General features: G+C 40.7%; 2 protein-coding genes across 2 annotated transcripts in view; both read right to left on the bottom strand.

Annotated features, from left to right (window-relative positions):
- Positions 1–808: 808 nt before the first annotated feature.
- Positions 809–13181, bottom strand: nipa2 (NIPA magnesium transporter 2). The gene is made up of 6 exons (XM_010793945.1): positions 13000–13181; positions 11446–11676; positions 10465–10521; positions 9867–9957; positions 3476–3636; positions 809–1900 (listed from the first exon to the last, which is right to left on the bottom strand). Exons 2-6 carry the CDS (start codon positions 11582–11584, stop codon positions 1257–1259), a joined length of 1092 nt encoding a protein of 363 aa, XP_010792247.1. The 5' UTR covers positions 11585–11676; positions 13000–13181; the 3' UTR covers positions 809–1256.
- A 1681-nt stretch (positions 13182–14862) lies between these two features.
- The window catches only part of nipa1 (NIPA magnesium transporter 1), a 24789-nt gene continuing 22259 nt past the window's right edge, over positions 14863–17392 (bottom strand). Inside the window, exons 3-5 of the mRNA XM_010793942.1 lie at positions 16307–16397; positions 16040–16200; positions 14863–15547 (exon numbers count right to left, since the gene is read on the bottom strand). Coding sequence (XP_010792244.1) covers positions 15060–15547; positions 16040–16200; positions 16307–16397 — 740 coding nt within the window. The 3' untranslated portion in view covers positions 14863–15059. The remainder of the gene's footprint in view (positions 15548–16039; positions 16201–16306; positions 16398–17392) is intronic.

The following is a 17392-nucleotide window of genomic DNA, read 5'->3' as shown; positions in this document are numbered from 1 at the left end:
GAGGGTTGGCAAGTATCACACACACACGTTCGTATTTCATCTCCTGATTTTAAATGCCCTAGTATGGTTGTGTCACCATTTTCATAGCCCCACCAAAAATATTTTCCACCAGCCGCCACTGTCCAAATGGTTGGAAGATAAGGAGGAAGGACAATCAATACTGTATATAGTCAATGTGAGGTAAAGTGTGTAACCGGTTAGAACTCCAAGTGGGGATGAGGTCTTAAAATGTATAGAAAGGGTCTTAAAAGGTTTTTCATTTGACTTCAGGATTCCTGCATATACCCTCCTGATATTGAATGCCCCCCCCCTCTGTATATCTGCCTTCCTTCAGCCGCTGAAGAAGATGGTGGACAGGATCCGCAGATTCCAGGTCATCAACAACGAGGTGTTTTCGATCCTGAACAAGTACCTGAAGGCCGGAGACGGAGAGAACATGCCGGTGGAGCACGTGCGCTGCTTCCAGCCGCCCATCCACCAGTCTCTGGCCAGCAGCTGAAACTCAGTCACTTCGTAGAGAGGAAGACGTCGGGAAGAGGGGCCACTTTTTTTTTTGTGTCAGTTATTATTTTTTGTATTCACTTGTGCCTTATCATAAACGAATAGATATTCCCCTTTTTGGATGACTATTCTTTGTTTTATACTTGCAGAAAGCTTTAGATCAGGGAGGTGAAATGAGTTTTATCAGATAATATTTAAGGGCTTTGCGGTGGTGGAGTATTAAGGGTGGAGGTGTTCTATTCTATATTGTTGTTGAACGTGCATGCACAATATTTTAAAGGAAATTGAAAAGTAACAACGCTCATACTCATGTTAAGCATTTATTCACTGTGCCTTCAAATGTTTTAATCATTTTAATTCAATAAATATGTAACAAATCTGTTGGTTCACCTCGAGAGCTTTATGTAAAAAAGAAAACTTCCAACGAAATCTGTCGTTACCTTCAAGTATCACGAAAAAACCTCAAACCATAGTGAGCGTCCTTTTTTAATTGTCAGCAGGACTTCATATAGAATATATATTAAAACATTTTATCCCCTTTGATTTATAGAAAGTAAGTCAGTGCATGAGTATGCATGTACATATAACAAAACTTCTCTTAAAAAAACTCATATTTACAGCGCTACAGAGGAATGAAATTAAGTTCTAGGGTTCAGAGAAAAGTAAGGCAAATTAAAACGTTAAATACAATCCGCTGTCCGAACGCTTCCCACAGTCGATTGTCTCATTAGTGTTGAGTCAGTATGAAGAGTTCCTCAGTGATCTAAAGAGGAAGTCATCGCCCCGTTCCTCCTGGAGACGCTGTCAAAGGGCAGCCCCATCTCCCGGTCCTCCATGTCCCCCGTGGACTCGTGCAGCAGCTCGTAGTGCGACGCCACGCCGTTAGCCGCCGGGCGCTCGTCCTTCCTCATGGACACGGCGAGCGACGACAGGCTGACGCTCACGTCTTTGAAGGCGTGCAGCAGGAAGATGCCCACGATGATGGTGAGGAAGCCGCTCAGGGTCCCGATGACGTCCCCGGCCCCCATGTGACCCCACTCCTTGAAGAGGATGGCGGAGCAGGAGAGCACGGAGGTGGTGAAGAACACGTAGTAGATGGGCGTCACCAGCGAGGTGTTGAAGATGTCCAGTGCCTTGTTCAGGTAGTTGATCTGCGTGCTCACGCAGGCCAGCAGCCCCAGCAGCAGGATCCAGGCCAGAGGGTTCCCCACCACGTCCTTCCCCGCGATCGCCTCCTTGATGGCGATGCCCAGGCCTTTGACGCAGGACACCGACAGCGAGCCGATCACCGAGCAGATGGTGATGTACACCAGGATGTTGCTCTGACCGTGACGGGGACCCACCACGAAGATGAAGATGAGCGCCACGATGATGACCACAATGGCAAAGGATAAAAAGGCTGGGGGGGAAACGGGTGGCAAGGTGAGTAAGAATACAAACACATTGGTAGTGTTTGGTACAACAGCATTTGTCAATATTTATTTGTTGAATTTTTACATTTGAGAAAAAAACCTTGAATATTCTGATATCTACGTCATAAATAAGCAGCAGAAAACTGAAATTCTTTATTTAATTTGGGGTGAAATCTGACCTCCTACACCCTACACCCCCCCCCGGGGTCTGGTAATGTATTTATTTTTTGCAAAAGAAGAAGAGATATTGTATGGTAGGCATGGGGTATACAATACAACATCTCTCAATATATTAGCTTATTAGCCTGGTATCTGATATGGGGCCCACTCGTCTTAATTAAGGAAAAATAAAATGCCATAATAAGTAGTTCTAGTTTGTTCTTAAATCAAGCAAAAATAGGCAATTTAACATGTACATACTGTAGCCTTTTAAAGAGGACATATGTGACCTGCTCCATCGAAATCAGTCGCATTGACCAGAGGACACATTTTGAGTTGTATACACTGTTGAAAGGAGATTCCTAGTTTTCTGATGATATCAGGATTATTGTTGTTGTACTCCAAATATTAAGCTAAATATGTCACATTATATAATGACTGTTAGTCATCTCTTCTCTGGAATCCATCGATCTGATTATTAGGAGCAAATGATCAAAGGACTACGGAGGGAAAATATTTTGGTTTGGATTACTGGTCTGGGGGAAGCTCACAAGTGTGTGTGTGTGTATTTTTGTCATTTGTGTGTATTGTGTTTGTTTCCCGGGGGAAACCCTCACGAGAAACACTGGCTGTTGTTATGCCTGCTGTGACGTTAAGTTACTCCGTTCTCCACTTGTAATTATGCCGTTACAAACTTCAAAGTTGTATTTATCATCTGAATTTGCCGAAACAAGTTAATATTCTGAAAGCCAAGACTTTGTTTATTTGAAATCAGATGAAAACAAACTGTAACGGACCCTGCCGTGTTATCTATGGTTACTATATGCCTTACATTCATAATGTCAGCTGGAGGGGAGGGGGGGGGCGGTGCTGAGGAACAGCAGGGTGCGAGTGAGAGGTGCCTTCTTCCCTTCACAAGCTTCAAACATGTATTTATCGTGTGATTTTGGAAATAAAAGTTTCATATTCTGAAAGCCAAGACTTTGTTTAGTTAAAATCAAACAAAACACCCGAACCCCGCAAACTATTTTTTTACGCAAATCCACATTTATTTTGAAATGAGCCCGATTGAGACTGATTTCGATAGAGCGGGTCACATATTCTGTTCACATTACAGTGTTTCCCACAGAATTTCTATTTGTGGGCACACCGCACCGCCCGCCACAAATAAATCAACGTATGGGAAACACTGCATTATTAATTTGTGCCTCTACTGTCTGTGGGAGAGAAACTCTGCATGAAGGGATCTCAGCCTTTGCAGACTCATGCACTAAAACCTATAGAACACTACAGGAAAGGGAAAACCCCAGAAAGCACAACATGTCCTCCCTTATTCTTTTGTTAAGTGTTACAAGGAAGTAAGCCATGATGACACAAATGTTTCCGGCCCGTTCTCTCTGTACCTGGGTCGACGAGCTTCTCGGACATGTGGTCCAGGCTGCTGATCTCCTCCTCCTGCGGGGCGTGGATCACCATGGTGGTGGAGCCCAGGATGCTGAGGAGGCAGCCCAGCTTCCCGTGGAGGTTCAACCGCTCCGTCAGGAAGTAGGACGACAGCACCGCACTGCAAACACAGAACAGGACAGTCAGAACAGGACACAGTCAGTACAGGACAGTCAGTACAGGACTCAGTCAGTACAAGACACAGTCAGTCCAGGACACAGTCAGTACAAGACACAGTCAGTCCAGGACACAGTCAGTACAGGAGACAGTCAGTCCAGGACAGAGTCAGTCCAGGACACAGTCAGTCCAGGACACAGTCAGTACAGGACAGTCAGTACAGGACAGTCAGTAAAGGACACAGTCAGTCCAGGACACAGTCAGTCCAGGACACAGTCAATACAGGACACAGTCAGGACACAGTCAGTACAGAACACAGTCAGTACAAGACACAGTCAGTCCAGGACACAGTCAGTACAGGAGACAGTCAGTCCAGGACAGAGTCAGTCCAGGACACAGTCAGTCCAGGACACAGTCAGTCCAGGACAAAGTCAATACAGGACACAGTCAGGACACAGTCAGTACAGGACAGTCAGTACAGGACACAGTCAGAACAGGACACAGTCAGTCCAGGACACAGTCAGTACAGGACAGTCAGAACAGGACACAGTCAGTCCAGGACACAGTCAGTACAGGACAGTCAGTCCAGGGGACAGTCAGTACAGGACAGTCAGTACAGGACAGTCAGAACAGGACACAGTCAGTACAGGACACACATCCATTTACTAATATGTAAAAAAGTAACTTTGCACATGGTTTTAGGTTGCGGTCGCATAGTCTTTTTTCTATCAGGAAGGTTCCTAAAAGTGTGAAATGACCCGGAAAATGTCTTGATAAGNTAAGCTACCATTACAATGATTTAGAATCATGGACGGAAGACTCAGAGTCTCACTTTCTCACCCTATTTTAAGATATATCGTGTAAAGTACGTACCGTAAGTCCGGGGTTTCCGGGCGGTGTGTCCACCTCTTTCAGCCGGTTGTGTCCTATCATCTGTACACGACTAATCGGTCACGGCAAAGGACAATCCGGATTAAGTCGTATATGTCATTCTACTCGGTTCAAGAAAAAAAATAGTACTTTTTTGTGAAATGTATGAAAAAGGTAAAAAAAAAAAAAAACTGGTTAATCTTATAATACATAGAAAATACTTATTATAGACCAACAATAAACGAGTAAAGGAGGTAATTTCTTTGTGCACATAAACTCAAACCACAAATAACTCGAACTACGTATCGTTTATGACATGTGACGAATATACTACTAACAACTTTACAATGACAAAAATGCGTATCTTTCCGGTCGAGATGGTAAACCCATCTCCGAGTATTTTGTGTTTTAAACCCCGACACCAGTCAGTTTTTTTCTTTAACAAAACACGAATAGAACTATTCTTTTCGTGTTTTTTTTTAAGGTATCGAAAAGACCAGACCGTCAATTTCCCAATTTGACAGTCGAAATGGGAAATTGACTCTCTTTTATTGTTGTAAAGACAATTTATTCCCTATAATCTTCGCATAACCTATAAAGGCAAAAACTTAGCTGTTTGACGTTAATAGAAAAGTGAAAAAACGAAGATTTTACCATAAAAACGTAGGGCTCCCAAACAACTAAAAGTGTTCTTTTCATTGCTTGTATACTATGATTAAATTTCCAATTGTTTCCACACCGAACTGTCGACCTTTGATCCTACGCATAACAATTTTATTTCATCGGCAAAGAGGTAGACGGTCTTGTTTTGCGAAGGAGAATTACAGTCGTAAACCGAAGAGATCAGTTTATTTACCATATTTTATTGGAAAACATCTCTGAAACTCTGAAAAAGTCATATTGCTAGCTTACCATAAAAGGCCAATTCGACCGATTGGTTGAGCATATTTTCAAAGAAGTAATTACACCCTTGTGAAAACTTTTTTTGTGCATCAAGTTATCTAATTATGTTCAGTCAGTGCCCTGCCACTAAAATATGTCTCCAATGATATGGTTACCTGACAAAAGTTGACCAACTTCCTCAGTGGAAGCTAGCTGAAGGGCTTTCTGTTCGAACCACAGTGACATCTAGAGGTTGTTTTGTGCATAACATGTCAACCAAAGGGTAGAGCTGGCTGAATCAGATGGAGTTCAACTTTTTTCTTTTTCAACAAGATATCAAGACACAAAATGAGCTCTACCAAATGGTGGTGCTGGCAGTTAAAGGGTTAAGGCCTCATCACTTAGCAATAACTAAAGATTAAAAGGCATATTATACTCTATACAACTGTAAGGAGGAATAAGAAAACACAAAAGCCCTGACAATAGATTATTTCTGCTTCAGCCAACCATAATATGAAGAACAAAGGCAAAAAGAGATAGGTAGAATTTCCTTTTATTGTTTTAAATATGTTTTGGAAAGACAATATAGCCTCAGTATTGTCGATGAACTTGTGGGCGAACTTTTTAAACACATGAGCATGCGCTCTGTATTTGGTAAATGTGAAGAAAAAACACCAAATGCATTAATTTGTCCGTTAACTGTCCTCTGATTCAGTAACACTTATTAGTTACTGCTCCTCAATTAGATGTGCAATTCAGAAAATGTACTTATGTGCTATGTTGCAGAGATTATCAAACATTTCACAACATCAAATGATCTTTAACCAGCATGGTTACGACAAAATGTATGTTTTTTACCTGCTTCCACTCTAATTAACACTGAATGCATTGAATTCACTGCAGTCTTCTGAAGGTGACTTTAAGTTGGAGTTACTTTTGAGGGTTGAAAGTCAAAATACTAAAGCCTAATAAATAGGTAGACACTCCTTTTACTGTTTTAAATATGTTTTAAAAGACAGCCTCACTCTTATATGAACTTGAGAGCGAACTCCTTATACATATAAACACATTTTCGCTCTTACACCGAATGTACTTTAATTTGTCCCTCGACTGTCCTCTGATTCAGTGAATATGATGCTTCACTGCTCCTCTATTAGATGTGCAATTCAGAAAATGTGTTGTGTTGCAGAGAGGGTCAAACATTTGTATCAAGCCATCTTTACCCAGCATGGTTATGATAAAAGGGTGACACATTCCCTTTTGTACCTGCTTCAACTGGACTAAATTTGCTGCAGTCTTGTGAAGGTGACTTTAAGTTGGAGTTTCTTTTCAGGGTTGAACGTCAATAGACAGAAATGACAGGGTTCTGACTGTGTGTCCATCAGAGGCCATGTCTTCTGCTCAATTGTCCTTAAAAGTTGCTCCGATGAACTGCACCAGCCAAAAGTTAAAAAAGGAAGATGAAACTTTTATCTGGTGGAGGTTAACGTGTCTGACAGGTCTGTCGTAGAGCAAAGGACGACACAAAGGAAGCGCCGAGTCATCACATTGTAATTCATTTACTTAATTGACTGTGTACACAACTGTCAGGGGAATTGTCAACAACGGTTCGGAAACAAATACAGGTCACACGGAGGGTGATCGTGCTTTTGCAATGGAAAATGCTGACGCAATAAACCAATAGTGTTTATAATGAATCGTTGAATTGAAACACACGTATTGCTTATTTTGAGTCAGATGAGAATATTGATACCTCTCATGTTTCTGTTAAAGGACCTGAGACAACAGCAGTAGTTTCTAAGCTGCTTCCAGCAAAGAAACCCACAGGTTGCCTGGCAATAATTACCATATTTGTCGTTAAAGACTTCGTTTTTTGCAGAATAAACCTTGGAAATACAACGTGCTGATGAATGCGCTTTGTGTGCTGCAGTACATTCAGTGTGTGTCTGGTGTGACTCAGAGCAACATGTCACACATTGGAAGCAGTGTTTTAAATGGCTTGTATAATATTGCTTTCCAGTGTGTAAGGAAATTAACTCAAATGTAAGGGCAGCGACTAAATTCCCAATAAATGAAGTAGCTAAGGAGGCGTGTGGTGCAGTGGGTTGTGCGTTGGTGTTCGGATCAGGGAACAGGTTCAAACCCCACTGCAGTCAGCATGTTGTTGTGTCCCTGAGACACTTCACCCCAAATTGCTCCTGTGGGGATTGCCCACAGTATTGAGTCTGTAAGTCGCTTTGGATAAAAACGTCTAACAAGTGACATGTAATGTAATGTAATGTCTAATGGACTAAACTTGGCTCATAGCTGTGATGCATTTCAAGATGTTTAGTAAAGAAATAAAACAAAGTCAAACTACCCCCTTTGTCTAACTCGAGATACAGCAGGTTCATTAAACAACACAAACCACACCCTAGTGACAATTTGCAAGTAACTAAATGCAAACCATGATGGTCTAAAGTTTAGACCATCATGGTAATAATAATAATAATCATAATAGAAGTAATAAATGCTGGCTTACTTTTCATTGTAGCTCCTAAAATACATTTTGCCGAATTGACACACTTCATTTTACAACTAAATGTGGAACTAGCACATCTACTTGAAAGTACATATTGCTCATATGATTTTCATTCAAATTAGTTGCCTGACCTTGAATGATAAAACAAAGTTTTGTTTTGTGTCTGTTTGGATTTGTAGAGCAGACTACTTTTATAATGCAGTGGTCCTTAAGTGGCACAATCTAGGCCAAGCACGGCGACGATTTTTAAAGGTCTGCTCAGCTGGCCATCCAACACGGCCTCATTTCCATAGATTACTGAATAGAAAGTGAGTAGTCTTAGAGAGAAACTTCATATTTAAAAAAAATCGAGTTAGGGCATCATAGCTCTGTGAGAAAAGAGGAACGTGATCGGATGCCTAAAAGAGATTCAGGTGCTGGAAACAGACATTTAATGATGTCCCAGGAGAAGACAAAGCCAAAGCAGGCTGACCCTGTCAAGTCAGAGCCAAGGTTAGTTACCCTGCCAGGGCACAGGACATGTAAATGGACTTCACACTTTGACATTAAATAATCTAGCTCATTACAGAAGCTAAGTTTAGATTGGTGTGATTGTCATGCATGATTGTGGGGTCAGAAAGACTAGATATCTCCTTCAACATCCCACAGATTAAAAACAAATCAGACATGATGCTGACATGCAACAGTGTTTCTGTCATTCAGCCGTTTATATCCTGACAGATGGTGCAGGTCATCTTGAAAACAAACAGGACTGAAGGACACGGCACCCAATATGTCATGCAGGGTCCCTGCCTGCATCTATATTGACTTACCGTGAGACCACGTCACAGTGTGCTTGCCTTATAACACACTACATCAACTTTATTCAGTGTGTCTCTATTCCCCATCAGGCAGGTCCGCGGGTCAAGCGGCTGCGCAGTCCGCCTCTTTGTCAGATTTACAACATACCAGAGGCCTTGAGACACATTCTTACATTTTCTCAACACACGACATGACATCAGTGTCCTGGGAGATTAAACCCTCAACATCCCCGCTGGCCTTGATGATGCTCCTGGTGTCAATTAAACTCAGCAAAAATGATGTTATCGTCAGATTATGTCGAGCCTTTCCATCTGTAGTCACCTTTAAAGGTGACCTATCATGCAAAATGCACTTTTGTACTTCTTCTATATGAATATGTGTCCCCGGTGTTCCAGGGAACTCACCAAGTGTCAGAAAACACAACCCTCTCTATTTTCCTCCATACCCAAATCTCTTAAAAAAGGGGCTGCAACGGATCTGATACAGACTGATCCAGATTTGAACACTTCTATGACGTCACAGAAGTGGCGCTACGGCTATTGGGCCAACTCCACCAATCAGGAGGAGACAGCCACGGACATTGCCGTTGGAAAGCGCTGGAGACGCTGTAGTACATATGCCAGGCCTGTAGATGGTGCTGTTCTCACAGAATCAGCCCATGATGCAAAGACAGTGTTAAATTGAGCGAAATGAGGAATGGCTAAAATGCATGATCTGTTTGGTATTTTGAAAAATAAAAAGTATAAATATGCCTTATATAGGTATGGTCCTACACTATATTATTCAAATATAGCATGATAGGTCCACTTTAAATAGTTTCATACTTTCATAATAATTGGGATTCATGTGGATTAATCCAACCGGACACGAGTGTGATCAACCAATTCCTTGGCAATGAAGAATATATTTGTTACCGATGTCCATGTTTATAAAGCTTGCATGAAACAGGATAAAAAATATGTTTTTAGTCCATCTATGTCACATTGTAGTTTCCCTACGCTAGACTCAGTAACATCCTCCTCTCATCATAATGACGTCAGTGTCAGTGCATCTCTTTCCTCTGATCATCTTTCCTTAACCCCGAGACATTTCTCACTGAAGCAGAAGAGGTGAGGAAAACACAGAAGACCTGATTTTTTTTCCTGCAGAGGTATCTTTACCTGACGAGCACGCTGAGCGCTCCCAGTGGGGTCACCAGGGTCGCCGGAGCGAAGGCGTACGCTGCAAAGTTCGCTGCTTCACCGGCTCCCACTGAGAGGTATGACAAACACTCAGTAAGACACACGGTGTAATGAAAGGCAGGCTGAGGGAAACATGAAGCACTGTCTGAGGTTAATGTGTTGAAACAATAATGATTATGAGATCACGGGTGGAGTCATTTGCAGGTAAACTACATAACAACACATACCAGAAGTGTGAGGTAAACTGGGTCAAAGTTACATATAATGGTTTAACAACAATTGATTAAAAGTAAGGTCCTCCCACTAGTGCTGGAACCAAGTTACTTTTTAATATAGTCTAATTTGGTGAAAGATATCCCTCATATGATTTAAAATAAAGAAAAACAGCAAATCTTCACACTTGAGGGGCTAAAATATGCTGTTGATTCAATGAAGTCCTTTTTAAAAAAGGGCTTGAATTCACAAATCTATCCTTTCAACCAACTTGAACCCAGTTTGAATCTCATTGCCTAAACATCCTTTAACTAACCAGCTCCTATCTGATCACAGTTTGGACCTCCTGCATGTTTTCACTTACTTGATAATAAACCGGCCCACCACAGCCACTCCTTCAGATATGCATGACCCCCCTGGCCTGAAGAACAACAGCATATATTAAGAACATTTGAATCAATTCATTTGAATAACATTTGCATGTTAACAAAACATGCAGTCAATAAATACACAACATGCAGCAGCTGCAGAGGGTCAGGTGATCAACCATCAGCTGACACTCATATAGAACATTTTAAAAAGCCAATTTAGTTGAGCTCAAATTAAAGTAAATACGTTTGAGTTATTGAACTTTCATTGAATCACAAAAACAAATTACATTTAAAATAAAAGGATTCTATAGGCCTGTATATCCCCCTTTCAAATATCATGTGAATGTATTGACCCCTCCCCTAAATAAGACAACTTTAAAAACGGTAAGGTATTAATATTACAACTAATACAAATGTCAGGGGTTCATTTTATTATTGAAGCTTAAAAACATACGTTAAAAATATTTGCATGATGTATGTTTGGTTATTTTATTATTGCTGTGTTTTCATTTTGTCTTTGTAGAAGGACTTTTTTACATTGCATTAAAAAGTGCTACTTAAATAAATAAATATATGTTCTTATTATAATTGTTTTTAAATCCTCCCAAACTTTTCTTGGAAAGTTTCTGAAAAAGCTAATGTACTTTGAACCAGAACCTTCTATAAGACTGAGTATCTTTTATGGACTTTACCCTAAAAAAAAAAGTTTTTATAAGAAGTTGTTAATTATTTCCTCCAGCTTAACTTCCCTGTGAAAGCTTCCCGATGCACGAACACACACCCTTCAGAGTAAAACTAAGAAAACCTGAAACGTAGGTGAAGTGTTTTCTCCAGGTGTGCCTCTACCTGTTCAGATACTTATCAGTTGCTTAACTGCAGCAGGGAGTGCCTTCGATGCTCTGACAGGTGGAAGGTTTGTTCCTTGTTTTCAGGTAATTTGTGAGGTGCATCAGTTCCTCAGTAAAGGTCAGTACCTGCTCGCATGGATCCTTTCCTGGCCAGCCGCAGAAGTCCTTTCTTCTTCAAGATGAAACTTCCTCCGATGAAGATGCTGGAGCTGACGGCCAACCCCAGGCCGAGGTAGAAATCATACTTCCCCCGGTCCTCACCCATAGTGAGGCTGGTTGTGTTGGTGTGGTCTGTCACATCTACGAGCAAACAGTGCAGGTGCTTGCCTAAATGACAGTCCCGTCCAGCCCACACCCCTGAGAGCAGACACAAAGTTAGACATGACATTTATAAACAGCTGCTGGAGGGTATAAAAGTCCAAAAGAGACATTTTGACAGCCAAGACCTACTGTCTCCACAGGTGATATTGCAAAAGTCATCCACCATGATTTGATGTTTGGTATTAATCCATCAGAGTAACTTTTACAACTAACTAGTTTCAATGTCAGCTTATCCCATACTAGAATCGATGATTGAATGCCAGCAGGTTGAGAGGGTGTTGTGCAAAAAAAAGCCTTGTGCAACTTAGTCAGCTGCTATGTCAATAACACCTTTCCAACAGAGGGATTCAGGGAGGGACACCGCTGAGGTTAACCTGAGCACGCTCTGTGCTAAGCTAAGATACAACGAGGAACTACATTTGGAAATGCAGCTTGACAGTGCTTTGCAACACTGATCTTAAAAGTGGGGTTTCATATCATAAGATACAAAAGGCTAGATAAATAGATACGAGGCTATGAATAATTAAGGATACAAATGATAACCCTTGAAAACTAAAAAAAAGTATATATGAATAGATAATATAAAATAAAATACATTTAAAAATAAAATAATGTGTAACATTAAAAGGGAAAATATAACCCTGATTGATAATGATACAAATAATACTTATAAAGTACAAATAATCGAATATAAATACAATTTTAACTATAATGGAAAGTATACTGCATTGATTATTTATCATTTAAAAAATAAACAATAACAAAGTGAAAAAAATAGACAATATAAAAATACAAATAATAAAAACAATTAAGTAAAAAAACAACAATTAAAATACATACATTTTAAAAGAAGTGCACTGCAGTTCGTAAGTGCGAAGCAAAGTGCCAAAACACAGTTATAAGGCCTCTATTTAAAAAAAAAAAATAGGTAACGAAAGGCACATTTTATTAAATACTATTAGCTTAGTAGCCTGGTATCTGACAGTACCTGATCTGGTTAGTTCCGTAGCATTTGGGCGTAATTAACAAAGGCAACATCCGCGATCTTATTTCGGCTGTTAATTAGATACACCGGCAGTAAACAGCCTATTTCCTTAAAAACACTGTCATCAAATGTCAGAACACCATTCACATTGAAAGGGCCATTATTGTGGGGCCAAACTATTACATTTTCATCCAAATATAAGCATTGCATTACGAGTATTTCCCTCGATAGCCACAGTAGCTTGTATTAGCTCGACGGCAAACTAATTGGCTGGCTAGCGAAGTCAGTTGGCGTCAAGTTAAATACAAATAACCCAGCTATTGGTTATTTGTTTGGTTAAATAAGTTAAATAGGAAATAATGGAAGTACATTACCTGTCCAAAAGGTAGATGCCTGCTGGTTTCCCCACAACAAGAGCAAAGTGGAATAGCTAGCAGATTAGCTGATAGCTAGCCTACTTCCGGCTTCTGATGCTCCACATCTCAAGGTTCATCAGCAGGAGATCCGCTGAACGACTGCCGCACTGAGAGCTTCTTCTTCTGCTTATCAGAGCAGCAGAGCCCGCTGAACTGACGAGCCCTCCGGAGGTTGAAGTCCAGAAGCACACTGACACTCATAGTATTTACCATGAGTCATCTTTATTGCTGTGATTAGGTGATTCATATTATCTATACAAAAATAGACAACTAATGTGCAAAGTAGCTGTTTTAAAACACAATGCATCTAGATGTTATAATTACTTATAATTACTCGTAAAGATAAGTAAATAAACAACATTCAATTGTCTCTTTACATCTTATATAACAGTACTTAATGTTTTACACATGTTTAATTCAACTTAATATAGATTTTATTAGAGTGCAATTAAGAACATCCCTTTAGTTTATTGCCTTATTAATTATAAATATTTGAATATGCATTTTTGGAGAATTGTTAAGGATCAACATAAATCACTACCACTACTTCTATTCTCCATTTTACAATAATACAGCACAATATGTACTAAAATCCTTGTTTATTCAAAAAAGTGTGTACTACATTATTACAAATAATGGACAACAGCATTTGTGAACAACTGGTGAGGAGTTAAAACTAATACTTTAATGAAAGTATGAGTCCCATATATTTTTTTAAAACTACATGTATAGTAATCTGTATTAGTAAAATTGAAGTACAACTACATTTAAACGCGTGTTTTTTAAACTTTTATGAAAAATAGTAGAAATTAATGTAAACATATTTTTTAAATACATAGTCCATAATCAAATTAATTGACATCACATCACAGTTACCACGTTTAAAAAAAATTAAAAAGTTTATGTTTGGTCTATCAGACAGAGATAATTCAGTCATTGTTCAAACTTGTCTTCACAGCTCCTGGACTAAAGAGGCTGCTTCTTAAATTACACTGAATAATTCACAGGCTCACTGAATAAGTTAAAGTGTCAGTTTTCAGTCAGTCTTTCATTGGAGGAACTTTCAAAGAGCGTATTAAATTATTTTAAGTTTCTATTTAACAGGTTGCATATGTTCGTTAAGCCTCTTGTACATATGTGCAAATAGGCAAAATATAACATGGGAAATTAACTGTTACCTGTTACCTGTTAACTGTTGTTAGGTGTTATTTAAAGAGGACATAGTATGCTCGAGTTCAGGTTGATATCAGTATTCATACTGCCTGTGCTGCAGCACCTCTTTTCACACTCTTTCTGAAACCAAAGCCCAGTCTGCTCTGATTGGTTGGAGAGGAAGTTTGGGATTTTAGCCTTTGCAGACCATTTACATGCACAAAAACCTATAAAACACACTACAGGAAACAGAAACCCCCAAAAGCATAGTAGGGCCTCTTTAATTAATTATTGGTTACACAGTAACTGAGAACTTTCCATAAGAAACTGCAAGAGATTCAAGTTAAATGTTAAAGGTGGGGTAGGTAATTTTGGAGAAACCAGCTCGAGTGCGCTAGAATTTGAAAATACACAGCCGGAAAAAATCTGCCACTTCCTCACAGAGCCCCTCCTCCAACACACACGAACGTGCACATGACCAATGAGGGCACGAGATAATTTGTGCACGGATAGAAGACTGACAGGCAGGTAGGCCATCCAGTTATTTTAGCCGGACCGGCTCAGATGATTGGTCGTGCTTTTTACAGCGCCACGGCTTCCACAGATGACATTTTTTTAATGGATTTTTTGTCAAAGCACTTAAGATATTCATTGCTATCGGGATGTTAAGAGCATTCCATGGAATATAACAGAAAGTGTATCTCGAGCCGGTTTCTCAAACTTACCTACCCCACCTTTAAGAAGGGTAGTTATAAATTGTTCATTTAAACTGAGTTTTGACCAATCAAGTATGTTATGAGGAATGCTACTTGCATGGATGGAATACTTAATGTGTCATAACGGCCTGTAAACATAAATCATCTCCATCAGTCCGTCTTCTTCTTCCAGGTGACCTCGGCCTCCTGTGAGATGCGCAGCAGAGCGACTCCGACACACACCGTGGTGAGAGCGCAGAGCAGGGCCAGGCTGTGTGTGGCCGTCAGAGCCGTCCACTCCTTAAACAGCAGAGCGGACGCCACGATCACGGAGCACGTGAACGCCACATAGTACACGGCTTCAAACACGTTGGAGCTGAAGCTCTGCAGGGCCCTGTTGATGTAGAGGAACTGCAGGAGGATGCTGACGGCGAGCGTGCACAGCAGGAAGAGGAAGAGAGGCAGAGCGCGACCCCCATCGGCCCCAAACACCTCCCCCGCCACCAGGCCCAGGCCCTTGCTGCAGGGCACGGTGAAGCTGCCCAGCAGGGAGCATATGGAGACGTACACCATGATGTTAGAGGAGCCGTGAGCCGGAGCAACAAACAGGATGAGGACGAGCAGCAGCAGCACCACCAGGAGGGCGTAGCTCACAAACACTGCAGGAGAGATTATTTAGAGATTTAGAGAGGTAGGAGAAGTACTCAGTCAGCTCTATTTTTATTTCTGCTTTTTTAAACTGTAGTATGTGCTCATGTGTTTCATTGTTTGTGAATAGGCTACTGTCTGGATATTCTGAATGAGGTTTTCCTATAAATAAAACAATTCTGGTATCAGGTCTAAAACCACCAGACTCAGGGACAGTTTCATCCCACAGGCCATAAGACTATTAAACACCTGCACTTTAGAACATCCATAAACATTATATATATATATATACATGTTGCAATGTTGGAAGAGCCTGTGACCTAAGTTTTTCATCGACACATCTACACTGTAGCTAATGTGAAAATGACCATAAAGCCTTGAATCTTGAATATCTTGGTTTCTTGTTTTTTAACTTTACATTGTTCTGTTGTCTTACATAACACACTTAAGTAAAAGCATCTTATTGATATTTATTTTCTATTGGATTCATTTGAGTGTCTCACCTGGGTCTGCCAGCCTCTCCTCCAGCTGCTCTCTGGAGGTCACAGTCTCGGCTTTAGGGGCGTGGATGATGAGCACCACGGAGCCACAGCAGCATAAAACACAGCCCAGCTTCCCCAGAATGTTTAGATGCTCCTTCAGGATCCACGAGGCCAGCACAGCCCTGCAGGAGCACACAACATCTTCATAACAAAGTCAAATAAGCTTTATTTATGATCAAAAACATAGTCAATGTGCCAGCAGGACATAAGAAAGAGTCTCTCTCTTACCCAAATAACACTCCCAGGGCTCCCAGAGGTGTGACGATCACAGCGGGGGCCACGTTATACGCCAGGAAATTCCCAATCTGACCAACAATCACTGATGAGAGACATACACAGGTGTGTCAACAACATGACAAACGTGTTGGCCTATATCCTCTAACAGAGCTGCAAAGTAACTAAGTACATTTGCTCAAGAAATGTACTTAATTACACATTTAAGGTACAGTTGCAAGAAAAAGTATTTGAACCCTTTGGAATTACCTGGATTTCTGCATAAATTGGTCATAAAATTGGTCATAAAATGTGTTCTTATCTGCACGTTTGAAGTTTGCAAAAGAGCACCTGGATGTGCTGGAAAAATATTCTGTGGACAGATGAAACCAAAGTTGAGTTGTTTGGAAGGAACACACAACGCTATGTGTGGAGAAAAAAAGGCACAGCACACCAACATCAAAACCTCATCCCAACTGTGAAGTATGGTGGAGGGAGCATCATGGTTTGGGGCTGCTTTGCTGCCTCAGGGCCTGGACAGATTGCCATCATCGACGGAAAAATGAATTCTCAAGTTTATCAAGACATTTTGCTGGAGAAGTTAAGGCCATCTGTCCACCAATTGAAGCTCAACAGAAGATGGGTGATGCAACAGGACAACGACCCAAAGCACAGAAGTAAATCAACAACAGAATGGCTTCAACAGAAGAAAATAGGCCTTCTGGAGTGGCCCAGTCAGAGTCCTGACCTCAACCCAATTGAGATGCTGTGGCATGACCTCAAGAGAGCGATTCACACCAGACATCCCAAGAATATTGCTGAACTGAAACAGTTTTGTAAAGAGGAATGGTCCAAAATTCCTCCTGACCGTTGTGCAGGTCTGATATGCAACTATAGGAAACGCTGCCAAAGGAGGGTCAACCAGTTATTAAATCCAAGGGTTCACATACTTTTTCCACCCTGCACTGTGAATGTTTACATGCTGTGTTCAATAAAAACATAAAAACATATAATTGTTTGTGTGGTTTTAGCTTAAGCAGACTGTGTTTGTCTATTGTTGTGACTTAGATGAAGATCAGAACACATTTTATGACCAATTTA

Source organism: Notothenia coriiceps, unplaced genomic scaffold (assembly GCF_000735185.1).
Source record: "Notothenia coriiceps isolate Sejong01 unplaced genomic scaffold, NC01 NC01_scaffold00037244, whole genome shotgun sequence".
Taxonomy (NCBI): Eukaryota; Metazoa; Chordata; class Actinopteri; order Perciformes; family Nototheniidae; genus Notothenia; species Notothenia coriiceps.
This window is presented reverse-complemented; position numbering and strand designations above follow the sequence as displayed.

Excerpts from the sequence above, each read along its gene's own strand:
- nipa2 (XM_010793945.1), bottom strand. The coding sequence starts at position 11,584 with ATGGGTGAGGACCGGGGGAAGTATGATTTCTACCTCGGCCTGGGGTTG. Across the intron at positions 10,522-11,445 it reads GAAAGGATCCATGCGAGCAG|GCCAGGGGGGTCATGCATAT; the intron begins GTACTGACCTTT and ends GTTGTTCTTCAG. Across the intron at positions 3,637-9,866 it reads GCGCTCAGCGTGCTCGTCAG|TGCGGTGCTGTCGTCCTACT; the intron begins GTAAAGATACCT and ends CTGTGTTTGCAG.